The sequence below is a fragment of the Oryctolagus cuniculus genome, chromosome 16 (genome assembly GCF_051225735.1).
Source record: "Oryctolagus cuniculus isolate XC-2025 breed Fujian yellow rabbit chromosome 16, ASM5122573v1, whole genome shotgun sequence".
NCBI lineage: Eukaryota > Metazoa > Chordata > Mammalia > Lagomorpha > Leporidae > Oryctolagus > Oryctolagus cuniculus.
This window is the reverse complement of record NC_142882.1, coordinates 2,211,897-2,238,288: the sequence shown is the minus strand read 5'-3', so window position 1 is coordinate 2,238,288 and position 26,392 is coordinate 2,211,897. Positions and strand designations below refer to the sequence as shown.

The 26,392-nt window shown below is 70.7% G+C and overlaps 1 protein-coding gene and 1 long non-coding RNA gene across 5 annotated transcripts in view; both read left to right on the top strand.

Annotated features, from left to right (window-relative positions):
• PTPRS (protein tyrosine phosphatase receptor type S) overlaps positions 1–25,867 on the top strand; it is a 61,446-nt gene extending 35,579 nt beyond the window's left edge. For 2 of the 4 annotated variants that reach the window (XM_089316152.1, XM_089316153.1), the window contains exons 7-21: positions 5,862–6,131; positions 6,346–6,927; positions 7,430–7,563; positions 7,693–7,837; positions 12,821–13,126; positions 13,671–13,864; positions 13,963–13,989; positions 15,160–15,277; positions 15,469–16,074; positions 16,445–16,542; positions 17,023–17,276; positions 17,441–17,534; positions 17,618–17,833; positions 17,919–18,076; positions 18,202–18,336. In XM_089316152.1, the coding sequence (XP_089172278.1) occupies positions 5,862–6,131; positions 6,346–6,927; positions 7,430–7,563; positions 7,693–7,837; positions 12,821–13,126; positions 13,671–13,864; positions 13,963–13,989; positions 15,160–15,277; positions 15,469–16,074; positions 16,445–16,542; positions 17,023–17,276; positions 17,441–17,534; positions 17,618–17,833; positions 17,919–18,076; positions 18,202–18,217 (3,218 nt within the window). In that variant the 3' untranslated portion in view covers positions 18,218–18,336. Of the gene's footprint in view, positions 1–5,861; positions 6,132–6,345; positions 6,928–7,429; positions 7,564–7,692; positions 7,838–12,820; positions 13,127–13,670; positions 13,865–13,962; positions 13,990–15,159; positions 15,278–15,468; positions 16,075–16,444; positions 16,543–17,022; positions 17,277–17,440; positions 17,535–17,617; positions 17,834–17,918; positions 18,077–18,201; positions 18,421–19,514; positions 19,551–20,008; positions 20,107–21,014; positions 21,139–21,269; positions 21,446–21,677; positions 21,798–21,969; positions 22,125–22,230; positions 22,517–22,934; positions 23,114–23,438; positions 23,566–23,953; positions 24,080–24,168; positions 24,324–24,634; positions 24,771–25,041 lie in introns of those variants that run through there. The other 2 variants (XM_089316155.1, XM_089316154.1) reach the window with 2 other exon arrangements.
• LOC149121391 (uncharacterized) lies at positions 7,844–12,811 on the top strand. Its single transcript, XR_016223105.1, has 3 exons — positions 7,844–10,671; positions 10,738–11,564; positions 11,614–12,811. It is a non-coding gene; the product is annotated as an uncharacterized LOC149121391 (long non-coding RNA).
• Positions 25,868–26,392: the final 525 nt, after the last annotated feature.

Sequence of the window (26,392 nt, the reverse complement as noted above, 5' to 3'; positions counted from 1 at the left end):
CAGTGGGAGTAGGCTGGGGCCGGGGGCGGAGCCCTGCACCGGCAGGCTTAGGAAGGCGGAGTCTCCAGGGCTGAGCCAGGGCGCGGGGTCCCGAGTCCCCAGCTCCCGTGGCTGCTGGTTTACGTGTGACCCCAGACCTCTGCAGGGACAGCCGGGGCACGCAGCGTCACTCAGGCCCCAGAGTCGGCGCTGTGCCCTCCAGGTGCTCCCACGGAGGCGGGGCCCAGGCCACCCTGCCCCTCCCGTACCTGGGATGTCCTGGGGTGCGTGGCTGGGGAGGTGCCCCCTTCCTGCCCTGACGCCCCTCCCCCCAGCACTCGCAGCGGAGGCCCCCGCCTGCCTTGACCTTGGCGTAGGCAGAGCTAGGGCAGAGCCAGCCTTTCTCACCTTGGCCCTGGGGGGGAGAGGGCTCGGGGTGGGGGTGGGGGGGAGGCCGCTCGGCAGGAACACTGAGCTCCCCCGTCCGCTGGCCTGCTGCCTGCCTGCCCTGCATCGCTGTCTCCTCTGCTGGGGCTGGGGGGGGGGGGGAGGTTGGATTACACCTTGCAGCGGGGAGGGGCAGAGAGGGCGCTTTGGATACCGCGGCAGCTCGCCGAGGCCGCAGGCCGGCTGGGGGCTCCAGGCGCCCCTGGGCCTCGCGCGCCAGCTTGATGGCAGAGGGAGCTGGCCGTGGGGAAGGGGAGGCAGGCAGGAGGGGGCGGGGCGAGAAAAGGCAGGTGCAGGGGGCGGGCTCCAGGGAGGGGCCAGAGCCCTCCCTTGCTGACAGGTGTAATCTAAGCTTGAGCGAGCCCAGGGAGGCTGCGCCACTTCTTGGCTTCACCCCTACCCCGCACCCGCATTTCCATTTTGGAGTTTGGAGGAGCCTGGGCGGCTTCTCTCACCCCAAAATGCCCAGCAGAGCCCCCCCTCCCCTGGAGCTGCGGCTTGCTGGACCGTGTGATGACAGACACTGTGGCGCTCTGCCTAGCTTCACCCAGATCACCTCACTTTTTGAGTATCCCCCCTCCCTCCCCCACCCCCGCCCCTCTTTTTTTTATTTTATTTTTTGAGTTTGTGCCTCTTCCAGCTTGGGGGAGGGGTCGTCTCCTGGTTGCTTTGACGGCTTTTGAGTTGTTTTTTTTCCATGTGAATCGGGGTTTGAAGCCACCCACCCCCCCTCCACCCCCACCCCCGCCCCCTGGCCCATGCGGGGCCCCGCCCCCGGCTATTCGGTGAGCAGAGGAGCTGGAGCCCAGAGCCAGCTGCAGCGTGCTGAGGATCAAGGCTGGTTGGTGTGGCCCCTTACAACCCGCCTGGACCCTCCATTCAGGTCGGTAATTGGGGGCGGGGGTCCCGCGGGCTCTGCGCCCACCTGACTTCCTCACCCGCGCCTGGAGCTCGCAGCCAGGGTGGAGACAGGAGGCGGGCGGGGCCCAGCGTCCACACCCGGCTGCCTACAAGGCTCCGGGGGAGGGGGTGGGGGGTGGTCGCAGCCCCTCCCTCCTGGAGGGGTCCTCCTGGAACTCGTGGCAAGCCAGCCCTCTTCCCACAGCAGGGCCCAGACACAGGGTGGGTGAGGGGGGCCGCAGGTCTATGACGCTGCTGGCTGCTGGCCACGTGGGGGTCGGAGCGCTGCCCTCCCCGGCTTAGCTCGGCGTGGACGGCCTTGACGTACTCAACACACTCACTTTGCTTAAAGAGGTCAGAGGAGCTCTGAGCTAGGGCTCACCGCCGAGAGCGTGTGAGGACGTACCGGGGTCTTTGGGCTAGAACGCTGACTGTTACAGAGAGGCAAATGGGCGTGACCCTAACCTTTAGATCCTAAAGCTGGGTCTTAACGCCTTCGATGTTCCAACCCCGTGTGGGTAACAGCCTTTTACTGATGCCTTCTGGACATCTGTCATGAGGGCGGCTGGTCATTATTCACGTGACGGGTGTGGGATTTTGTCTTCTGTCTTGGGGTCCCCAGCGGGTACGAGTGCACAAACTGGAAAGAAGGAGGGGGAAGGGACCCCTGGCTGCGTTCTTGCGGCCTCGCGCTGGAGGGCAGGGCCCGGGGGCCGGCCGGAGCTCTGGCCGTGCCTCCTCCCCGGTGACCCCCTCTCTGCTGGGCGGAACGGGCTGAGGGCCGGGTGCCCCCGAGAGGCGCCGGGGGGAGCAGGCCCAGGGTGCACCAGATTCTCTACCATTTCCTGTGTCCTTACACTGGGATGCACCCCAGACCCAGCCCTGTGCCCGGGCACGCGCCTGTTGTATACCAGCTGCCAGCCCTGTGCCTGGGCACCCACCTACTGTATACCAGCTGCCAGCCCTGTGCCCGGGCACGCGCCTACTGTATACCAGCTGCCAGCCCTGTGCCCGGGCACGCGCCTACTATATACCAGCTGCCAGCCCTGTGCCCGGGCACGCGCCTACTATATACCAGCTGCCAGCCCTGTGCCCAGGCCACATGCCTACTGTATACCAGCTGCCAGCCCTGTGCCTGGGCACCCACCTACTGTATACCAGCTGCCAGCCCTGTGCCCAGGCCACATGCCTACTGTATACCAGCTGCCAGCCCTGTGCCTGGGCACCCACCTACTGTATACCAGCTGCCAGCCCTGTGCCCAGGCCACATGCCTACTGTATACCAGCTGCCAGCCCTGTGCCCGGGCACGCGCCTACTATATACCAGCTGCCAGCCCTGTGCCCAGGCATGTGCCTACTGTATACCAGCTGCCAGCCCTGTGCCCGGGCACGCGCCTACTGTATATAGCTGCCAGCCCTGTGCCCAGGCATGTGCCTACTGTATACCAGCTGCCAGCCCTGTGCCCGGGCACCTGCCTACTGTATATAGCTGCTAGCCCTGTGCCCGGGCATGCACCTACTGTATACCAACTGCCAGCCCTGTGCCCAGGCATGTGCCTACTGTGTACCAACTGTCAGCCCTGTGTCCAGGCATGCGCCTACTGTATACCAGCTGCCAGCCCTGTGCCCAGGCCACGCACCTACTGTATACCAGCTGCCAGCCCTGTGCCCAGGCCACGCGCCTACTGTATACCAGCTGCCAGCCCTGTGCCTGGGCACCCACCTACTGTATACCAACTGCCAGCCCTGTGCCTGGGCCATGCGCTTACTGTGTACCAACTGCCAGTCCTGTGCCCAGGCACATGCCTACTGTATACCAACTGTGCCAGTCCTGTGCCCGGGCATGCACCTGCTGTATACCAGCTGTCAGCCCTGTGCTCGGGCATGCGCCTACTGTGTCCCAGCTGCCAGCCCTGTGCCCAGGCCACGCACCTACTGTGTACCAACTGCCAGCCCTGTGCCTGGGCCACACGCCTACTGTATACCAGCTGCCATCCCTGTGCCCAGGCCACCCGCCTACTGTGTACCAATGTTGCCAGCCCTGTGCCTGGGCCACATGCCTGCTGTATACCAATTTTTCCATCCCTGTGCCTGGGCCATGAGCCTACTGTGTACCAACTGTGCCAGCCCTGTGCCTGGGCCATGCGCCTACTGTATACCAACTGTGCCAGTCCTGTGCCTGGGCCATGCACCTACTGTGTACCTGGCCCTGCTCCAGCCAGCTCCGTGTCACCTGACAGCTCTGCAGTGGGGACACAGGTGCAGGGAGGGTGGGTGGGGTGCAGCCGCCTCGGCCCGTGAGTCCCGATCTCCCTGCCTGGGGTGGGGGTGCAGCCTGGCGGGCGGTGGTCCGCGGGGCGCTGAGGAGGGCTGGGCTGGTTTGCCCCGAGGGCTCTTTCTCCACGAGGGTCCCGCGGCGCACGCCTGCGTTCTGCCGCGGCCAGGGGCGGGGGGCTCCCGGGAACGGCCTTTCAGACCCCGATTTCCAGCCCCGCACCCATCCCATGTGTGTTTTTGGTTTGTGATTTCCGTTTGGCTTTGTTGGGCGTTGCGTTTCCTTTCCGATGGGGTTTCTGTTTGATTTTTATTATTATTTTCACGATTCCCGTTTTCTGGTCGTTTTTTGTTTTTTTGTTTTGTTTCTTTTTTCCCCCTTTGTCCCCCCTGCTTTGGTTTCGGACGTCGGCGGCGGCGTCTTCTGTCGCGGATCAATTCGCTCCCCCCACGCTCACTCCCATCGTGTTCTGTTTCCATGACAACACTGCGTGGGCGCCCCCCCCCCCAGCCACACCACTGGCCTGCACCGCGCCCGTCTGCCCCGGCCCGGCCGGACCCGGGCTCCCCCGCCCCAGAGCCGCGCGCCCCTCCCCCGTGTGCATGGCCCCGCCCCTCCACCCTGGCTCCGCCTCGGCCCCCACGTCCCAGGGGCTCCATTTTCTGAAGGACCCTAGCTCCCAGCTCCCGCTTGGACCCAGGAAGCCAGCATGGAGGAGAGGGCGTCAGCGCGACCTCGCCCGCCTCGTGGAGCCCCACCCCCACCCCGCGAAGCCCCGGTGTCTGCACTCTCACCTGTGCAGGTGGCACGCGAGCCCCCCCCTTCCGAAAATGGAGCCCGCCCGGCGTGCAACATCCGCGCGCGCCTCCCGCTGGGAAGCGCACAGAGCGCGTCCTGTCTCCCGCGTCCCTTGGGACGGTATTAACCCCCACGCACCACTGCCAGGGCTGGGATGTGACCATGCGACGCCGTCCCATGGCCACATCCGCTAGGTCAGCGCGCACCACGGCGGGCCCGCCCCTGTCCCCGGCCCCCTTGGCTCTCTCTCACCGCCCTCTTCCACCTTCTCCTCCCCCCCTCCCCCCTCCTCCCCCCTCCTCCCCACACGAACTAACACCAAGGCCCCTGGAATCAGGCCTTTCATCTCTCTCTCTCTCTCTCTCTCTCTCTCTCTCTCTCAACCTACTTTGCATGTTTGTGACTCTTGAGAGCTGCATCTACCGATGGAAACTTGTCCGATCCGACAGAAGCTTCTAGAAGAGTTTCTATACGCAAAAACCACAAAAATTTCATTAACGTTTCTCATCTTTTCCCCTAAGACTTCTGGGGGAGGTGGGGTGGGACCCCGACTCCCCCCAGGGCACGAGGGCCAGGGACTGGGCTTCCGGCCCAGCGTGTCCCTGGGGCTCAGCCCTCCCGTGGCCCGTGTCCAGCGCCTGGTGTCCCCCGGGGAAGCCAGGCTCCAGAGAACCCGCCCACAGCCTGGCCCCGCCCATGTCCACCTGTGCCCCGCCCACGGCCAGGCCAGACCCCGCCTGTGCCCCGCCCACGGCCAGGCCAGACCCCGCCCGTGCCCCGCCCACGCCAGCGCACCGCGAAGATGAGAAACCGCTGATAAATTTTTGTGTCCGTTCCCGCGGCAGAGCCCGTCGCTGTAGGATGACGCTTCTTGTCTCGGTTCTCTATCGACCTCTATTGTTTGTGAAGTGCCTTCCTTTGAAGTTTCCGTTCCCTTGTGTTGGAGTTTGGTTTTTTCCTTTAGTTTCCGTTATGTTTTTCCTTTCTTTTCGTTTGGGGGGAAGCGTTCACGGGGGGGAAGGAGCGAGCCCTGCTTAAGTCGTTCTCCACTCTCTCCCTTGTCTCTCTCTCTCTCTCTCTCTCCCCTTCTCTCTCCCCCCTCGGCCTCCACCTCTCTCCCTCTCCCTCCCTCCCTCTCTCTCCCTCTCCCTATCTCCCCCTCCCTATCTCCCCTCCTCTCCCTCTCTCTCCCCCTCCCTCTCCCTATCTCCCCTCCTCTCTCTCCCTCTCCCCCTCCCTCCCCTCTCTCCCCCCGTCTCCTCCCTCCCTCCCTCTCCCCCTCTCTCTTCCTCCCTCCTTCTCCCTCCCTGGGTCTCCCTCCTCTGTACCCCCTCCCCCTCTCTCCCTCCCTCCTTCTCTCCCTCCCTCCTTGTTCTCCCTCTCTCCCTCCCCGTCTCCCCCCTCTGTCCTCCCTCCCCCTCTCTCTTCTCCCTCTCCCACTCTCCGCCTCACCCTGCCCTAGTGCGCCGTGTGGCCCCCCGCTTCTCCATCCTGCCCATGAGCCACGAGATCATGCCGGGCGGGAGCGTGAATATCACGTGCGTGGCCGTGGGCTCGCCCATGCCCTACGTGAAGTGGATGCAGGGCGCCGAGGACCTGACGCCCGAGGACGACATGCCCGTGGGCCGCAACGTGCTGGAGCTCACGGACGTCAAGGACTCGGCCAACTACACGTGCGTGGCCATGTCCAGCCTGGGCGTCATCGAGGCCGTGGCGCAGATCACCGTCAAGTGTGAGCCGCCCCGGCCCGCTGGGGAACCCCGAGGGTGGGCGGGGACACTCGCGCCTCCCCACGGAGCCCCTGGGTCCCGCTCCCGGCCGGCGCGGCTGGGAGGTCCCTTTCCGAGCGTCCCCTGCGCGTGCCAGCCCGGCGGGGAAAGGCGGGGCTCAGCAAGGGCGGTTTTGGGCATCGGCGGAGTCACCCTGCCCTCCCCCCCCCCCCGCAGCCCTGCCCCGAGCCCCCGGGACCCCCGTGGTGACGGAGAACACGGCCACCAGCATCACCATCACCTGGGACTCCGGCAACCCGGACCCCGTGTCCTACTACGTCATCGAGTACAAGTCCAAGAGCCAGGACGGCCCGTACCAGATCAAGGAGGACGTCACGACCACGCGCTACAGCATCGGGGGCCTGAGCCCCAACTCCGAGTACGAGGTCTGGGTGTCGGCCGTCAACTCCATCGGCCAGGGCCCGCCCAGCGAGCCGGTGGTCACGCGCACGGGCGAGCAGGCCCCGGCCAGCGCGCCCCGCAACGTGCAGGCGCGCATGCTCAGCGCCACCACCATGATCGTGCAGTGGGAGGAGCCGGTGGAGCCCAACGGGCTGATCCGGGGCTACCGCGTCTACTACACCATGGAGCCCGAGCACCCCGTGGGCAACTGGCAGAAGCACCACGTGGACGACAGCCTGCTCACCACCGTGGGCAGCCTGCTGGAGGACGAGACCTACACCGTGCGCGTGCTGGCCTTCACGTCGGTGGGCGACGGGCCGCTGTCCGACCCGGTGCAGGTCAAGACGCAGCAGGGAGGTGAGGCCCGCGGGGCGGGGCGGGGCCAGGTCAAGGTGGGGCGGGCCAAGGGCTGGGCAGGACTCCGGTGTGCAGGGCCCTGCGCCTCCCCTCGAGGCCGAAGCTGGCCTTTGTGGGTCGATGAAAGCCCGGGGCCGGGGCCGGGGTGGGGGTGCGCTCTCTGCGGTTTTGGCCTTTTCTTTGGGGGCGCACCTCTTCAGAACTCGAATTATGGCAAACCGGGGCGCCCAGCCGAGTCGGGGAAGCAGATGGCTCCCGCTCTGGCGCCGCGGGCGGGTACAGGAGAGAGATCCGTGCAGTGCGCCCCCTCTAGCCACTTAATCCGCGAGGGGTGGGGAGCGCACTAGGGTGGTTGGAGATGACGGAGACTGTTTTGTTTTCTGAGAGACGAAGAGCAGGTCGGGGAGTTGGAATGGGCAGGGGTGGCGCGGGCTGGGGGGAGCCGGGGTGTTCCGGAGGCACTGGGAGCCGCCCCTGCATCTCCTCCCTCGGCCGCCCGCAGTGCCCGGCCAGCCCATGAACCTGCGGGCCGAGGCCAGGTCGGAGACGAGCATTGGGCTCTCCTGGAGCCCCCCGCGCCAGGAGAGCATCATCAAGTACGAGCTGCTCTTCCGGGAAGGCGACCGCGGCCGAGAGGTAGCGGCGGGCGCGGGGGCGGGCGTGCGGGCGTGCGGGGCCTGGGTGCGCCCGCCCCTCCCCGCGCCTGCCTGACCTCCGCTCCCCGCCCCTCTCTGCCCCCGCGCGCGCCTGCCCGCCTGCCCGCAGGTGGGCCGCACGTTCGAGCCGACCACGGCCTTCGTGGTGGAGGACCTGAAGCCGGACACCGAGTACGCCTTCCGCCTGGCGGCGCGCTCGCCGCAGGGCCTGGGCGCCTTCACGTCTGCCGTGCGCCAGCGCACGCTGCAGTCCAGTACGTGTCTCCCGGCGCCCGGCCCCGCCCGGGCCCCGCCCCCACCCCCTGCTGTGCCCGGCCCGGGGCTGGGGGCTTCCGGCGCCCCAGGGTGAGGTCCCGATCCGGCCGGCTGGGGACAGGGCGGAGTCAGAGCAGACGCCAGGTTTGGGGGGGGCGTGCTGGCTCCCCCCCCCCCGCCGCTGCCCCGAGTTCCTCGCCGTGCCCGCCCGGCCTCCCTGTCGCACACACCGCCGGCTCCCCGCCGCGCCCGCCCCTCCCCCCGCCTCCCCGTCCGCAGTCAGTCACGGCTCGGCCACCCCAGGCCTTGTTCTGGAAGCTTCCACGAGCGCCCGGGTGCGTGCGCGCTGGGCCGGGTCGGGGTCAGTCTCGCGCAATGCCGCCTGGGAGCCCCTGCCCGTAGCGCGGAGGGGCGTGTGCGTGCGTGCGTGCGTGCGTGCGAGCGAGCGAGGTGGAGGTCAGTGAGGGGGGCCTGTGGCCCACGTGGCCGGCAGAGGCGCCCAAGGTGAGTACGCGCTGGTCTCAGCTCACCAACTCGGCCCCGGCCAGCGAGCGGGGCGAGCCCGGCAGGTGCTCAGGCCAGGCGCGTCCCCGGGGGCTGACGGCCCCTGGGCCGGGCGCAAGGGTAGGTGGAGGCCAGGCCCACGGGCGGAGCGCGGAAGGTAGGTACCCGGCCGGCACGTGCAGCGTCTGTCTCTCTTGGTTTCCGTTTCTGTTTTGTTCTGTTTATGGTTTCCTCCTCATCACCGCCATCGCCATCGTTGATTTTCTTACGATTTTGGTTCCACTCCCACCTGCCCCGGGGCGGCTGGTCAAGAAACGGGGGCGGGGACCCCGGCGGGGCGCTGGTGCGCGCAGGGCAGGGGCCCCTTCCGGAGGCGCCGCCGTGGGCGTGTCCGGTGCCCTACGGTGGGCGTGCCCTATGTCCCGCGATGGGCGTGTCCGGCGCCTTATGGTGGGCGTGTATTGCGCCCGCGGTGGGCGTTTCCGGTGCCCTACGGTGGGCGTGCCCTATGTCCTGCGATGGGCGTGTCCGGAGCCTTATGGTGGGTGTGCCCGGCGCCCTATGGTGGGCGTGTCCGGCGCCCGTGGTGGGCGCTTCCAGCGGCCTTGAGCCGCTGCAGCCTGGACCGAGTGCAGGCCCGGTCCTGACTCCGCCCCCCCTTAGGCAACTACCTGTTTCTGAGCCTGTTTCCCCACTTGCTGGGTTTGGGGGGATTTAGAGAGGTGCCCGCGGAGAGCCAGGACGGCGCGGGGCTGCAGGCGGGGTCGGTTCTTCCCCCCCACGGGGGGCGGCGAGAGGTAAATGAGAAAGCCCTCGGCAGGTGCAGGCTCACGGAGCCCCGCCTTGAGCACATGAGGTGCCGGGCGCGTAGTAGGTTTGCAGGACGTGGAGCAGGCGTCAGTCACTCCAGAGCCGCTGCCCGGCACGTAGAGGCTGCGACTGCTGCCCCTAGAGCCCCCCCACACACACAGTAGGCACTTCATGACGGTCTGCTGTCTTTCGGCAAAGCCCCGGCATGCTGCCTTGCACACAGTAGGTGTGCCACGCGGACGGACCGGCGTGCTCCTGGGCAGAGCATTGGCGCCCGAGACCACAGGAGCGAGCACGAGTGTAACCCGGGGCTGGGCGCACAGTAGGTGCTCAGCGAGTGCAGCTCACTGCAGATGCTGGTCTGATGCGGGTCTGATGCCCATCGTAGGGGCCCAGTGGGCGCCAGCCCAGCCTGGTAGGGGTGTTACCCGAGAGGGGCAGGGGTGTGCAGAGGCCTCGGTACTGGGAGCCGTGCTGCCCGGTGTAGGGCCCGGCACAGGGCCCGGCACACAGGTGCAGAACTCCATCAGTGACGTGCCTAGCACGTAGTAGGTGTGCAGTCTATGGGAGCCATTGCTGTCCCTCACTGTGGCCCCCAGGGCACTGTGCCCGGCACACAGTAGGAGCTTAGCACACGGGGGTCGGTGCTGTTCCTGTCTCAGCCCTGAGCACTATACCCAGCACACAGTAGGAGCTTAGCACACGGGGGTCGGTGCTGTTCCTGTCTCGGCCCTGAGCCCTGTGCCGGCACACAGTAGGCGCTTAGCACATGGGGGTCGGTGCTGTTCTGTCTCGGCCCTGAGCACTGTACCCGGCACACAGTAGGCGCTTAGCACACGGGGGTCGGTGCTGTTCCTGTCTCGGCCCTGAGCACTGTTGCGGCACACAGTAGGAGCTTAGCACACGGGGATCGGTGCTGTTCCTGTCTCGGCCCTGAGCACTGTACCCGGCACACAGTAGGAGCTTAGCACACGGGGGTCGGTGCTGTTTCCATCTCGGCCCTGAGCCGGCACACAGTAGGTGCTTAGCACACGGGGGTCGGTGCTGTTCCTGTCTTGGCCCTGAGCACTCTGCCGGCACACAGTAGGCACTTAGCACCTGTTCTGGAAGCCCCTCAGTACAGTGCCCAGCTGTGGAGGGTGGGGACTTCCTGTTTCTCAAAGGCCCCAGCACACAGTAGGTGCCTAAGCTGCGGGGCTTTTCCCTGGCTGAGTCCTAGCTCGGTGCCCGTGAGTGACCGCTGCCGTGCAGGGTCCGCGGGCTTCCATGCGCCCTGCGGCACCCGGCACACAGTAGGGACTCGAGGTGGAACTGTGGTCCACAGAGTTTGGGCACACAGCAGGCGCCGGTAGGAACTGTGAGGCGCTGAGCCCGGGCCTGGGGCGGGGGTTGGGTTACCAGGCACGGCGGGCTGTGTGGAACCCGTCAGGCTGGCGCCGGGCCCCGGCAGCGCGGCTGATGAGCAGGTGGCAACGGCTTCGCGTGGCCCCGCCTCGGCATCGTGCCTGGCGCACAGTAGGTGCTTAGCCAACAAGCGCTCTTGCTGTGACTCTTCGGAGTCGACATAGTGCCTGGCGCACAGTAGGCGCCTAATAGGCATGGCTTCTTTGCCTGACCCCTTGCCATGGGGCTTGGCACACAGTAGGTGTTCAGGGCTTTTATGAGACTTTGAAGCCCCTGGCAAGTGCCTGGCGCGCAGTAGGTGCCTAATAAGTGCTGCATCTATTGCTGTTCCTCTTTGTGATGCCCCGCACACAGTAGGTGCTCAATAGAGCTCGTCCAGCTCCCTCCCTCTGGCACACAGTGGGTGTTCACTCAGTAGAGGTTTTCCCGTTCTTTGAAGCCCCTGGCAAGCGCCTGGCACGCAGTAGGTGCCTAATAAACAGTGCTTCTGTTAGTCCTCTGTGATTGCTGGCACACAGTAGGTGCTCAGTACAGCTTTTGTTGCTCCCTTTGGCATGGTGTCTGGCACATAGTAGGTGTTCACATGTAGGGCTATTACTGTTCTCTGAAGCCCCTGGGAAGTGCCTGGCGTGAGCAGGTGCCTAGCAAGTGCTACCCCCTTAAGGTGGTGCCTGCCACACAGTAGGTGCCTAACAAGTGCTGCACCCCGTAATGTGCCTGGCACACAGTAGGTGCCTAACAAGTGCTGCACCCTTAAGGTGGTTCCTGGCACACAGTAGGTGCCTAGCAAGTGCTACCCCCTTAATGTGCCTGGCACACAGCAGGTGGCTAACAAGTGCTGCACACTTAAGGTGGTTCCTGGCACACAGTAGGTGCCTAGCAAGTGCTACCCCGTGATGTGCCTGGCACACAGCAGGTGCCTAACAAGTGCTGCACCCTTAAGGTGGTTCCTGGCACACAGTAGGTGCCTAGCAAGTGCTGCCCCGTAATGTGCCTGGCACACAGCAGGTGCCTAGCAAGTGCTGCACCCCTTAAGGTGGTGCCTGGCACACAGTAGGTGTTTGGTCGGCTGTGCCTATGTGAAGCCCCTAGAAAGTGCCTGGCACACAGCAGGTGCCTAATAAGTGGGCCTTCTATTGCTATAGCGCTCGGCATGGTGGCTGGCACACAGTAGGCGTTCACTCAGGGCTTTCACTATTCTAGGAAGCCCTTGGGAAGTGCCTGGCACACAGTAGGTGCCTAGTGGTGCGTCTGTTGCTTTCTGTGTGATGTTTGGCGCACAGCAGGTGCCTAGTAGGTGGGCTTCTGTGCACCCCTTAATGTGGTGCCTGGCACACAGTAGGTGTTCAGTAGGCTGTGCCTATGGGAAGCCCCTGGGAAGGGCCTGGCACACAGTAGGGACCTAACGATGAGGTCTCTGGTTAGCCCTTGGCAGGGTGGCTGGCACACAGTAGGTGTTCAGTAGGCTGTGCCTATGGGAAGCCCCTGGGAAGTGCCTGGCACACAGTAGGGACCTAACGATGAGGTCTCTGGTTAGCCCTTGGCAGGGTGGCTGGCACACAGTAGGTGTTCACGCGGTGTGGCTTACTCTTCTGTGCAGCCTTGGAAGTGGTGCACTGCACGCATCACACGTACGCTTCCTGGCACACAGTAGGTGTGTCCCTCTGGCACACAGTAGGTGTTCGCACAGTAGGGCTTTTCATGTTCTGTGAAGCCCTGGAAAGTGCCTGGCACACAGTAGGTGCTCTGTAAATGGACGCTTTTACAACTTTCCTGTGAGGCCTTGAAGTGCCAGGCGCACCATGGGAGCTCCGTGGATGGGCCAGTACTGCTGCTCCCGTGTCCCAGGCGCACAGTAGGTGCTCAGTGGACACACATGCACTAGGTGCTCCCTAGGCAGGTGCCCTGCGCACAGTAGGTGCTCATAGCCTGGCGCTGGGCACAGGGGGCGCTGGGAGGACCGTCCTGCTCCCCGTCCAGGCACACGGCGGGTGCTCCCCGGGCAGGTGCTGGATGACCGCCCTGCGGCCCGCCGTGCGCCCCGCCCCGCCCCGCAGGTGCGCCCCGAGGCCCGCGCGCTCTTGGCCAGCCCTCCCGGCCCCATCCCGCCTGCCCATCCCACCTTCGGTTGACACCCGCTTCTTTTGGGTCCGACTTTCTCTTTGGTTCGGTTCTGTTTTGTTTGTTATCATCTCCTTTTTTATTTTCTCTCTCCCATCTTTTGTTTCCCCGCCCTCCCCTCCCCCACGCCCCTCCCCCCGTAGAACCGTCCGCCCCCCCCCAGGACGTTAAATGCGTCAGCATGCGCTCCACCGCCATTTTGGTAAGTTGGCGCCCGCCGCCGCCGGACACGCACAACGGGGCCCTGGTGGGCTACAGCGTCCGCTACCGCCCGCTGGGCTCGGAGGACCCGGAAGCCAAGGAGGTGAACGGCATCCCCCCAACCACCACCCAGATCCTGCTGGAGGCCTTGCAGAAGTGGACGGAGTACCGCATCACCACGGTGGCGCACACAGAGGTGGGACCCGGGCCCGAGAGCTCGCCCGTGGTCGTCCGCACCGACGAGGACGGTGAGCACCGCGGGGCCCAGGGAGCCGCGGAGCCAGGCCCGCACAGGGAGCCGGCCCGGCCCGCACTGGGGCCGCGGAGCTAGAGCCCACGGAGGGAGCCGGCGCGTCCCGCGCGGGGCCGCGGAGCCAGGGCCCCTCCGAGGCCGGCGGCCCGTGGGCAGGTCGTGAGCGGGGAAGTGGGGCGGCGGCGGCCCTTTGGACGTGGCCAGCCACGGCAGGGCACCTGTGGGCCGGGGGCGGACTGAGAAAGAGCGCCGCGCCCCGTGGACTGGAGCTGCCGCCCACGCGCGCGCGGGCCGGCTCTGCCTCTGGGTGGCCGCCCCCGGGGCCTCGGTGTCCCGATCTGGGAGCTGAGACCGCCGGGCGGGGCGCCCCGCGGCGGGAAGGCCATCGCAGCCGGTGGTTCAGGGACTGGGGGCTCCTGGCGGGCCTGCGGGAGGGCCGAGCGCGCCCAGCGGCCACTCGCGGCCCCGCCACCCCCGGGGCAGAGCGGAGCCTCCTCCCGTAACGGCCCCGCCGCCTCCCCTCCCCTCCCGCCCGCCAGTGCCCAGCGCGCCGCCGCGGAAGGTGGAGGCGGAGGCGCTCAATGCCACGGCCATCCGCGTGCTGTGGCGCTCGCCCGCGCCCGGCCGGCAGCACGGCCAAATCCGTGGTTACCAAGTGCACTACGTACGCATGGACGGCGCCGAGGCCCGCGGGCCGCCCCGCATCAAGGACGTGATGCTGGCCGACGCGCAGGTGCGTCCTGCGGGTGGGGCGGGCGGGCGGCTCCCCGGCCTCCTCCCCTGCCTGCTCACCTGCCGCCTCTCTCCCCCGCCGCCGCCTCCCGCGCTCAGTGGGAGATGGACGACACGGCCGAATACGTAAGTAGCGCCCGGGAGCCGTGCGTTCCCGCGGGCTGTGCCGTGCTGTGCCTCCTGCACGCCCCCCGGAAAGGGTCTCCTCCGCGGGGCCCCCACGTGGCCCCAGCCTCCGGGCTTGCACCGGACAAAGGGTGGCCCAGAGCACGGGCCCGAGTGGGCACCTGCTGAGCTCCCGGGAGGGCACCCAGCCTCACCCCCAGGCGCTCTGGGGTGCGTCCCAGGCTGCCTGCGGGCGAGGCACCGCCCACCCGGTCGCTGCCTTTCTGGCCCTGGGTCGGGAACCCCGCGTTCCCCATGGGTCTCCGGAGGGCCGAGTGGGAGTCTCGGGGGGCAGGAGACCCTGGTTTCGTGCAACCCCGTCCCCCCGCATGCCGGCCAGTGTTGGGTGTGCATGCCGCCGCCCCGGGCGCACGTGGCGCAGGCGTGAGCTCCTACTGTGTGCGTTTCTCCACCGGGGCTGGGAGGGCTCTGAGCCACCTCCCTGTGGTGGGGCACAGGCCAGGGCGAAGGAGGGGCGTTGGGCCAGGCCAGGCACACGTGCACGGGGTGGGGGCGCTCCCGCCCGGCAGGGGCGAGACCCGGGTGCGCGCACTTAGCTATGGTGGGCGGTGCCGCGCGCTTCCGGGGTGCAGTGTGCCCCCGCGAGTGCCGTGTCCCTCGCACGGACAAGCTGACACAACCCAGGAGGAACTAGAGGCCCCGACTGGCAGTACCTTGTTTTGTCCTGGCTGTGATGTGTCTGAGTGGCCTACGCGGCTTGGCAGTAGCTGTGCGCCCTCAGCGCTGGCACCCAGACTCCTGCAGCCTGAGCTATGGCTCCGTGAGTCGGTGCAAAGCAGTTCTAGCAACCCTGCGGGTGGAGAGAGACAGGGCAGCCCGTGCAAGGGTCCTGGGGCCGGGAGACACACAGCAGGGGTCCTGAGGCTGGACCGCGCCTGCGTGTGGGAGGAATAGCGAGGAAGCCCACGTGGCTGGAGCAGAGCGGGCCTTGCGCGCCCCCCACCTTGCCTTTCTGGGCACCCGACGGTGGCTGCGGGGGGGTGGCGTGGGGCAGAGCAAGCTCAGGAGGACCCCGGGCACGAGCTGCATGTGCGTGGTCTTTGCATGAACTCGCGTGCACGCGTGCGCCCCGGGCCCTGCGCTGACGCCGCCGCGCCCGCCCGCCCGCAGGAGATGGTCATCACCGACCTGCAGCCCGAGACCGCCTACTCAGTCACCGTGGCCGCCTACACCATGAAAGGCGACGGCGCTCGTAGCAAACCCAAAGTGGTGACGACCAAGGGAGCAGGTGCGAGCCCCGGGCGTGTGGGCGGCCCCCTCGTCCCTCACGCCCCGCCCCGCGCCCGACCCACCCAGCCCTCGGCCAGGGCCGCCCTCGTCCCGCTGCCTGGAACCTCCTCCAGGAAGCCTCACGGGGAGGGCCCCTGGGGCGGGGTCCCTGACCCTTGCGCTGACCCCGCCCCCCCATCCCCCCCGCAGTGCTGGGCCGCCCCACCCTGTCGGTGCAGCAGACCCCCGAGGGCAGCCTGGAAGCCCGCTGGGCGCCCCCGGCCGCCGGCGCCGACGACGCAGTGCTGGGCTACCGCCTGCAGTTCGGCCGCGAGGACTCGCCGCTGGCCACGGTGGACTTGCCGGCGTCGCAAGAGCGCTACGCGGCGCCGGGCGCGCACGGCGGCGCCACCTACGTGTTCCGACTGGCGGCGCGCGGCCGCGGGGGCCTGGGCCAGGAGGCGGCGGCGGCGCTGCACGTGCCCGAGGGCGCGCCCCGCGGGCCCCCGCGCATCCTGGAGGCGGCGGGCAACGCGTCGGCCGGCACCGTCCTGCTGCGCTGGCTGCCGCCCGCGCCCGCCGAGCGCAACGGCGCCATCGTGAAGTACACGCTGGCCGTGCGGGAGGCCGGCGCCGCGGGCCCCGCGCGGGAGACGGAGCTGCCGGCGGCGGCCGAGCCGGGGGCCGAGACGGCGTTCACGCTGCACGGCCTGCAGCCAGACACGGCCTACGACCTCCAAGTGCGCGCGCACACGCGCCGGGGCCCCGGCCCCTACAGCCCCCCTGTCCGCTACCGCACGTTCCTGCGGGACCAAGGTAGGCGCGGCGACGCCCGCACCACGGCCGGACCGGGCCTCGCGCCCACCCCCGCCCCAGCCCCCTCCCCGCACCCCCCCGCCCAGGTAAGTGGCCGCTCGCGCTCGCTCGCGCTCGCTCCAGGCCAGTCCGACCGAGGCTCCGGCGTTGGCACAGGTGGGACGCCGCCCCCACCCCCTCCCGTCTCTCTCTGCAGCCGCGCAGGGCGCTGGGCCAGGGCAGGCAGGGCCGGGCCAGGGCCAGGCAGGAAGGCCACGGGCACGGGCACGGGCACACGCCGGCAGGGAGCACCTGGGCCGCCCGCGCCCCCTGCTCACCGCGCCTCTCCTGTGCTCTCTCCCCCGCCCGCCTGCCTGCCCGCGCGGCGCAGTCTCGCCCAAGAACTTCAAGGTGAAGATGGTCACCAAGACGTCGGTGCTGCTGAGCTGGGAGTTCCCGGAGGACTACGCCTCGCCCTCGCCCTACAAGGTGCGGGGCCGGGAGGGGCGGGGCTTCGCTTGGGGGCGGGCCTGCGCGGGGCTGGGGTCCTGGCTCAACCGGAATCAGTACTCAGTCTAGGTTCAGTTTAGTTTTGTTGCTGTTTATTAGAAGGGCGGAGGGAAGGAGGGAGCGCTTCTGCCCGCTGGTTCGCTCCCCGAGTGCCCACAGTGGCCAGCGCTGGGCCAGGCAGGAGCCAGGAGCTCCTTCCGGGTCTCCCACGCGGGGCAGGGCCGTCCTCCACCGCCCTCAGGCCGTCAGCAGCGAGTGGATGGGAAGTGGAGCAGCAGGCACGCGCCTGGGGCTCGGGCGGTGTCTGGGAAGGCTCGGCCCCCCGCCCCCCAGCCTGGGGTCGGCCCAGCGTTGAATGGCGGGATAGCCCGGGCTTGGCGCTCAGTGTGGCCGAGCTGGGCCCGAGGCGCAGGGCCCGGCTGATGGCGCCCGCCCCGCCCCGCCCCGCCCCGCCCGCAGATCCAGTACAACGGGCTCACGCTCGACGTGGACGGCCGCAGCAGCAAGAAGCTGATCACGCGCCTGCGGCCACACACCTTCTACAACTTCGTGCTGACCAACCGCGCGGGCGGCCTGGGCGGCCTGCAGCAGACGGTCACGGCCTGGACCGCCTTCAACCTGCTCAGCGGCAAGCCCAGCGTGGCCCCCAAGCCCGACCCCGACGGCCACATCACTGTGCACCTGCCCGACGGCCAGAGCCCCGTGCCCGTGCAGTACGCGCGCCCCGCCCGGGGCACCCCGGGGAGCGGGGCGGGAGACCTGGCGGGCCCCCGGGCGCTGCGTTGCTCGGGGCGGGCCTGGGCTGGGGGTCCGGCGGCGTGGGCGGGGCCGGCCTGCGTCGGGGCGCTCCCCGCCCACGCCCCCCGTCTCTGGGCAGGAGCTACTTCGTCGTGATGGTCCCGCTCCGCAAGTCTCGCGGCGGCCAGTTCCTGACCCCGCTGGGCAGCCCCGAGGACATGGACCTGGAGGAGGTGAGGCCCGGCGTCCCGGCCCTGGGGGGCGCCCCCCCCCCCGCCGCCGCCCGCGGGCTCTGAGCGCCCCCTCCGCCCCGCAGCTGCTCCAGGACGTGGCCCGGCTGCAGCGGCGCAGCCTGCGCCACTCGCGCCAGCTGGAGGCGCCCCGGCCCTACGTGGCCGCCCGCTTCGCCGTGCTGCCCGCCGCCTTCCACCCCGGCGACCAGAAGCAGTACGGCGGCTTCGACAACCGCGGCCTGGAGCCCGGCCACCGCTACGTGCTGTTCGTGCTGGCCGTCCTGCAGAAGAGCGAGCCGGTGAGTGCGGGCCGCCGGGGCCGCGGGGGCGGGGTCGGCGGAGGGGGGAGCCGCCCAGGCGCTGACGCGCGCCCCGCCCCCGCAGACCTTCGCCGCCAGCCCGTTCTCAGACCCCTTCCAGCTGGATAACCCCGACCCCCAGCCCATCGTGGACGGCGAGGAGGGGCTGATCTGGGTCATCGGGCCCGTGCTCGCCGTCGTCTTCATCATCTGCATCGTGATCGCCATCTTGCTCTACAAGAAGTGAGCGCCCCCCAGCACGGAGGGCTCCCTGGAGGAGGTGGTGGGTGGGGGCGGGGGTGGAAGCCGCCAGCCCCTCACCTCTCCTGTTCTCTGCCCCCCACCTGTGCCTGCGCCGCCCGGAGCAGCAAGCCCGACAGGTGAGCGCCGCGCCTGCGTCGGGGCGGGGCCTGCGGGGGGCGGGGCCCGGTCCTGCGTGCGCCCCGCCCACCGCCTCCCTCTGCGCCCGCACAGCAAGCGCAAGGACTCGGAGCCCCGCACCAAATGCCTCCTCAACAACGCGGAGCTCGCCCCGCACCACCCCAAGGACCCCGTGGAGCTGAGGCGCATGAACTTCCAGACGCCGGGTACGAGCGGGCCGCCCCGCCTGCCCCAGCGCGGCCTTGCGCCGGGGGTGGTCCTGAAACCGGAGATTGGGTCCCTCCCCAAAAGGCCGCAACCTGGGACTGGGCCAGGCGGCAGCCGGGAGCCGGGGCTCCGTCCGGGTCTCCCGCGTGGGCGCAGGGGCCCAGCACCGGGCCGGCACCGCTGCCTTCCCAGGCCATAGCAGGGCGCGGGGGCGGACGTGGAGCAGCCGGGGCTCGAACCCGCGCTCACGCGGGCTGGCGGCACCGCAGGTCGAGGCTTTACCTGCTACGCCACAGCGCCGCCCCTGAATTACGTTTAACTGATGGCTGCCGTCTCCTCCGCTGCCCAGGCTTTGGCACACAGCTCTGCGGTTTGTGGCCTTGCGCAGGCCCCGCCCCCGCGCCCCTGCCGCGCCCCGTTGGGAGAGTGGAGCCCCCGCCCCCACCATGGGCCCCGCCAGCTGCCCTGAACTGGTTAAGGAATTTTCATTTAACGGGCGGCTGCTGTTTCTTGGGGGCTCGCGGCCCGAGTCTGTCCCACCCGCGCCGTCTCCACTCCTGCCAGAGGCTTTCAGCATTGGCCTTTGACCGATGGCTGCAGTCAGGGTCACACACCGCCCCTCAGATGCCCTCTGCCCCCGGTCCCTGGGCTGGCTCGTGGATTCCCGCGTCTGTCTATAACTGCTGGCTGCAGTCCTCTGGCGATCGGGCAGGGCCCTGTGTCACTCCCTGGGTGTGATCCCACGCGCCTCGGTTTTCGCCCCGATGGGGGTTTCACACGCGTGCATTTCACTGATGGCTGCAGTCTCCCTAACGCACTCCCAGCCCCTTCCTGTCCCCGGGCTGCTGGGCGTCGGGTCTGTGTCCGTCCACCGCGGACGTCACACGCGTGTATTTCACTGATGGCTGCCTGCCTCAAAACCTGCGGCATGGGCCCCGTGTCCTTCCGCCTCCCCCGCGCCCGACCCCTGCGGCATGGGCCCCGTGTCCTTCCGCCGCCCCCGCCCCCGCCCCCGGGGCTGCGCGGGGTGGCCGGCGCAGGGCGCGGTCGAGGCGTGGCCGTGGCCCTGACGCGCTGTTTGCTGTCTCTGCAGATGCGGGCCTCAGGGAGCCGGGGGTTCACGCGCAAAGTTAGTCCTGAGTCTCTGTTCTCCCCCGGTCTCTCCATCCGGCCTCCTGCCCCGCGCCCGCCCGGCCCGGCTCCCGGAGGGCAGGCTCTGGCCCCGCGCGCCCCGGGCAGGCCCCAGTGCCCCATGGCCAGGGCTCCTGGGGGCCCTCGGGGGTGCTCCTGCACCCCGGGCCCCTTCGGCCCACCCGGATCTCGGGAGGGAGAGCCAGGCTCGACCCCCGCATCCGCCTTGGGGGAGCAGGCGGGGCCAACCGGGACACGCCCCCCACGCACACACCGCGGTCCCGTGACCGCAAGCGGACAGGAAGGCAGGGTCTGCCCTGACCTCCCCCCGCCCCCACCGCTGCTGTGTGCCCTCCCCTGCGGGTGGGGCGGGGAGGGGCCTCCCTGGCGATCCGGACCCTTGAGGCCCCCGCAGCGCCGCCCGTGACGCCCGCCCCGCCGGCCGCTCTCCCGCAGGCATGCTGAGCCACCCGCCCATCCCCCTCGCCGACATGGCGGAGCACACCGAGCGCCTCAGGGCCAACGACAGCCTGAAGCTCTCGCAGGAGTACGAGGTGAGCGGGCGGGCGCGTCCCCTGCCCGCCCCGCACGCGACGCCCACGCCCCGCCTCCCATGCCTGTGCCCTGACCCCGCCTCCTCGTGCAGCACCCATGCCCCCCCGCACCTGTGCCCTGCCCGCGCCCATGCCCCGCCTCCCTGCACCTGTGCCCTGACCCCGCCTCCTCGTGCAGCACCCATGCCCGCCACACCTGTGCCCTGACCCGCCCCGCCAACCCGAACCTGTGCCCTGACCCCTGCCTGAGTCCCTGCCCCGCCCGCCTCCCCGCACCTGTGCCCTGACCCCGCATGCTGCCCTCCCCGTCCTGTGCCCTGACCCCGCCGACGCCCTCTCTCCATCCTGTGCCCACCCGCGCCCCCCTCCATCCTGTGCGCTGACCCCGCCCGCACCCCCCCGCCCTGTGACCTGACCCCGTACCCCTCCTGCACCTGTGCCCTGACCCCTGCCCGAGTCCCTGCCCCGCCCACCTCCCCGCACCTGTGCTCTGACCCCGCCTGTGCCCCCCCGTGCCCTGACCCCGCCCCCTCCCCGCCCTGTGCCCTGACCCCGCCCACACCCCCTCCCCGTCCTGTGCCCTGACCCCTCCCCGCCCTGTGCCCTGACCCTTGCCCGAGTCCCTGCCCCCCCACCTGTCCCCTGACCCCGAGCGCCCCCATCCGCACACCTGTGCCCTGACCCCACCCCCTCCACGCCCTGTGCCCTGACCCCGCCCACGCCCCCTCTCCACCCTGTGCCCTGACCCGCCCCGCCTCCCCGCACCTGTGCCCTGACCCGGCGCGCTGCCCTCCCCACCCTGTTCCCTGGCCCCGCCCATGCCCCCTCCCCGCCCTGTGCCCTGACCCCGCCCCCTCCCCGTGCCCTGACCCCGCCTCCACCTGTGCCCTGACCCCGCCCCCCCGCAGTCCATCGACCCCGGGCAGCAGTTCACCTGGGAGCACTCCAACCTGGAGGTGAACAAGCCCAAGAACCGCTACGCCAACGTCATCGCCTACGACCACTCCCGCGTCATCCTGCAGCCCATCGAAGGTAGCGGCCGCCCCGCGGGAGGGTCCACTGCTGGCCGCTGCCCCCACGCGGCCCCCTCCCCGTCCCTGTGCCCCGGCCGCCCCCGCGGGCACCGAGCCGGCCTCGACCCAGGGCCTCTGCCCCGGCCGCAGGCATCGCGGGCAGCGACTACATCAACGCCAACTACGTGGACGGCTACCGGCGGCAGAACGCCTACATCGCCACGCAGGGGCCGCTGCCCGAGACCTTCGGCGACTTCTGGCGCATGGTGTGGGAGCAGCGCTCGGCCACCATCGTCATGATGACGCGGCTGGAGGAGAAGTCGCGGGTGAGGGCCGGCCCGGCCCGGCCAGCCCTGCCCCCCGGCTAATCCCGGCTCTGGCCAGCCCCGCCCCCGGCCAGCCCCCGCCCTGGAAGGCCCCGCCCCCGGCCAGCCCCGCCCCCAGCCCTGGACAGCCCCTGCCCTGGACGCCCCCGCTCCCGGAAAGGCCCCGCCCCCGGCCCTGGACGCCCCCGCCAGCCCCGCCGCCGCTCACCCCGCTCTCCCCCGCCCCGGGCAGATCAAGTGTGACCAGTACTGGCCCAACCGCGGCACAGAGACCTACGGCTTCATCCAGGTCACACTGCTGGACACCATCGAGCTGGCCACGTTCTGCGTGCGGACCTTCTCCCTGCACAAGGTGGGCGGGGCCGCCGGAGCGAGGAGGGGAGGGGGCGGGGCGCCCCTGAGTCCAGGCCGGAGGGATTGGAAGCGGGAGGTGCGGCCCGGCCTTGCCCTCTGGGGGGCGGGACCCCGGGGACCACGCGCACCCTGGAGAGGCTCAGGGCCACCTCCGTGCCCCGCCCCCCCAGAACGGCTCGAGCGAGAAGCGCGAGGTGCGTCAGTTCCAGTTCACGGCGTGGCCCGACCACGGCGTGCCCGAGTACCCCACGCCCTTCCTGGCCTTCCTGCGCCGCGTGAAGACCTGCAACCCGCCCGACGCGGGCCCGGTGGTGGTGCACTGCAGGTGCGCGGCGCGCGCCCCCGGCCCTGCCGCCACGCGCGCGCCCCCGCCCCGCGCCCTTGCCCCCGCCACCTCGCGCGCGCCCACCCTCGCCTGGCTGTCCCCGCAGCGCGGGCGTGGGCCGCACGGGCTGCTTCATCGTCATCGACGCCATGCTGGAGCGGATGAAGCCCGAGAAGACGGTGGACGTGTACGGGCACGTGACGCTGATGCGCGCGCAGCGCAACTACATGGTGCAGACGGAGGACCAGTACAGCTTCATCCACGAGGCACTGCTGGAGGCCGTGGGCTGCGGGAGCACGGAGGTGCCCGCGCGCAGCCTCTACGCCTACATCCAGAAGCTGGCGCAGGTGGAGCCGGGCGAGCACGTCACGGGCATGGAACTCGAGTTCAAGGTGGGCGGGGCGGGGCGGGGTGGGCGCGGGGGCGTGGTGGCCGCGGGGCGGGGGCGGGGGCGGGGGCGTGGTGGCCGCGCAGGGCGCCCAGGCTGCGCGCCGGCAGCGCCTTCCCAGGGCGGGTCTGGGGCCGAGTGGGTGGGTGCAGGTGCAAGGTGGCACCGCAGGGCCCGCGCCTGGCAGGGGCGGGGCTGGGGGCCACGGGGCGGGGTGGCCGTGCAGGGCGCCCACGCTGACGCCGCCCCCCAGCCCACGGCGCCTTCCCGGGGCCGGTCCGGGGCCCGAGGGGTGGGCGCAGGTGCGAGGTGGCACACACAGGGCCCGCGCCTGGCAGGGGCGGGGCTGGGGGCCGCGGGGCGGGGTGGCCGTGCAGGGCGCCCACGCTGACGCCCCCCCACCCCGCCCTGCCCGCCCGCAGCGCCTGGCCAGCTCCAAGGCGCACACGTCCCGCTTCGTGAGCGCCAACCTGCCCTGTAACAAGTTCAAGAACCGCCTGGTGAACATCATGCCCTACGAGACCACGCGCGTCTGCCTGCAGCCCATCCGCGGCGTGGAGGGCTCCGACTACATCAACGCCAGCTTCATCGACGGCTACAGGTGCCGGCCCGGCCCGGCCAGGAGGGGCCGCGCCTGCGGCTGGCGGCTGCTGTCCCCGCGGCGGCCGGGGCTGCTCTGCCCCCGACCCCGCGGGGACCCCAGCGGCCGGCCGCCCCCAAGCCCCGCAGGAGCCCGGGTGGGGGTGGGGCGGGGGGCGCGGGAACGCGCCGTCTGCGCCCCGGGGGGCGGGGGCGGGGGCCGGCAGCTCCGTCTGCAAGGTCGCGTCCACCCTGGGGCTGGCGCTGTCCCCGGGCGCAGGGCGCTGGGGCGGTGTGCCCGTGCGGCGCCGGCTCCCCCCGCGACCCCACGCCCGCTCGCCCCGCAGGCAGCAGAAAGCCTACATGGCCACGCAGGGGCCGCTGGCCGAGACCACCGAGGACTTCTGGCGCATGTTGTGGGAGAACAACTCGACCATCGTGGTGATGCTGAGCAAGCTGCGGGAGATGGGCCGGGTGAGCGGGGCGGGGACGCGGGGGCGGGGCGGGGCGTCCGGGCGGGGACGTGGGGGCGGGGCGGGGACATGGCGGGGCACCCGGGCGGGGACGTGGGGGCGGGGACGCGGGGGCGGGGCGCCCGGGCGGGGACGTGGGGGCGGGGACGCGGGGGCGGGGCGGGGACGCGGGGGCGGGGCGTCCGGGCGGGGACGTGGGGGCGGGGCGGGGACATGGCGGGGCACCCGGGCGGGGACGTGGGGGCAGGGACGCGGGGGCGGGGACGCGGGGGCGGGGCGGGGCGTCCGGGCGGGGACGTGGGGGCGGGGGGGCGGGGCGCCCGGGCGGGGACGTGGAGGCGGGGAGGGGGCGGCCGGCTGACCGCACCCCGCCCCGCCCCGCCCTGCAGGAGAAGTGCCACCAGTACTGGCCGGCCGAGCGCTCCGCCCGGTACCAGTACTTCGTGGTGGACCCCATGGCCGAGTACAACATGCCACAGTACATCCTGCGGGAGTTCAAGGTCACGGACGCCAGGGTGAGTGCGCGGGGCGGGAGGGGGGCCGTGTGCGGGGTGGGCGTGCAGGGGGCCGTCCGCGTCCACACAGCGCCGCCGCTCCCCCCCAGGACGGCCAGTCGCGCACGGTGCGGCAGTTCCAGTTCACGGACTGGCCGGAGCAGGGCGTGCCCAAGTCGGGCGAGGGCTTCATCGACTTCATCGGCCAAGTGCACAAGACCAAGGAGCAGTTCGGGCAGGACGGGCCCATCTCGGTCCACTGCAGGTGGGCGGCGCGGCCCGGGGTGGGGGCGGGGGCGGGGCGGGGGGAGGCCGGGTGGGGCGGGGGCAGGGGCAGGGGCAGGGAGGCCGTGCGGGGCGAGGCCGGGCGGGGCGGGGGCGGGGAGGCCGTGCGGGGCGGGACGGGGGCCCGGGGCGGGGCGGGGGAGGGGGAGGCCGGGCGGGGCGGCCCGGGGGGGGGCGGGGGCAGGGAGGCCGGGCGGGGCGGGGCGGGGGCGGGGGCGGGGGCAGGGGCAGGGAGGCCAGGCGGGGCGGGGGCCCGGCGCCCGGCGCTCACCGCAGGGCCCGCTCCCGCAGCGCCGGCGTGGGCAGGACGGGCGTGTTCATCACGCTCAGCATCGTGCTGGAGCGCATGCGGTACGAGGGCGTCGTGGACATCTTCCAGACGGTGAAGATGCTGCGCACGCAGCGGCCCGCCATGGTGCAGACGGAGGTGCGGGGCGGGGCCGGGGCGGGGCCGGGGCGGGGCGTCCCCTGACTCCGCCCCTGGCCCGCGCTCCCGCCATGGTGCAGACGGTGTGGGGCGGGGCGGGGGTGGGGCGGGGCCTGGGCGGGACCGGGGTGGGGGCGGGGTGGGGCGTCCCCTGACTCCGTCCCTGGCCCGCGCTCCTGCTGTGGTGCAGACCGAGGTGCAGGGTGTGGGCGGGCCTGGGCGGGGCCGGGGCGGGGCACCGCCTGACTCCGCCCCCGCCCCGCCCCCGCAGGACGAGTACCAGTTCTGCTACCAGGCGGCGCTCGAGTACCTCGGCAGCTTTGACCACTATGCAACCTAAGCCATGGGCCCGCCGCCTCCGCCCGCCGCCGGGCGACCCCGCCCCGGCCCCGGCCCGGCCCCGGCCCCACCCCCGGCAGGCGGGCGGCGTGGCGGGGCAGAGCCGCGGGGCCAGTGCCGGCCCGGCCGGCTGCGCCCGCGGATACTTGGCACATTCCTCACTTCCTGGATTCCAGAACCAACGGCCCCGGGGTGGGGGGCGGGGGGTGGACACGGGCGGCCCCGGGGCGGGGCTCGGGGCGGACGGCCCCTCCCCCCAGGCCGCCCCGGGGGGCGCTGGCCCGCGTGGTCCTGTTTTTGTAATCGTGTATTTTTTTTTAACTTTTTTTTTTTTTTTTAAGAACAAGAGACCGCAGTCGAGTTTTTGGAGGACGCGGCTTGTCCCCGTGCGGGTCCGCGGCCGCGCCTCGCGGGGACCCCCTCTCGGTCCCCAATTTTCTTTTTTCTTTCTTTGCCCCCTCCCGTTTCATTTTTATAGATTTTCAGACATATCAAGGGCAGTCCCGCAGGGGGGCCCGGCCCCGCCCAGTGTCAAGTTCGAGTTCCCGGGCAGGGGGCGGGGCCCTTGCCCCGGCCCCCTCCACCCCTGGGTGGGGGGCGCCGTCTGGGGCCGAGGTGGGAGGGCCGCCCCCGCCCCCGGCGGGTTTTTCTCTTTGTACAAGAGCGGGGCCGCTGCGCCCTGGCTGTCCGTCCACACGGAGGCCCGGCCCCTGCGGGTGTAGATAATACCGACTTTGTATTAAAGGAAGCGCGTCCAACCCCGGCCGCGTGCAGTCTGTGAATCCCGAGGCGGGGGGCGCGGGGGGCGCGGGCCCGGGACTGCGGGTGGGGGGGGGCTCCGGGGCCAGCGGGGGGCGGGCCCGGGCCTGCGGCGGGGGGTGGAGGGGCGGGGGGAGGGCCGGGGCCGGGCTCAGCGCAGCCGCCCGTCCTCGCGGGGGTCCGGGCACCCCGCCTCCATACAGGGGAGCGGGAGGGCGGGCGTGGTCCCGCCCCAGGCCCCGGGTGCAGCGCTCGGTGCCCCCCTCTGTGCAGTCGGAGCCACCGGGGGTCCCAGGGACGGCGCCCCCCCAGCTCAGGGGCGAGGCCGGAGCCCAGCCTGTGGGGGGGGGTGCCTGAGACGCCCGCGCCCCGTGAGCACCGGTTCTCCCGGTCGGTCCAGCTCCCGCCGACGGCCCCGGAGGCCGCAGTGCCGGCCATGGTGCGGGGCCCCCGGCAGCCCCAGGGCCCCGATGGCGTTCCCGGCCGGCCCCGGCCATTTGCGGGGTGACCCGCAGATGCGGGAC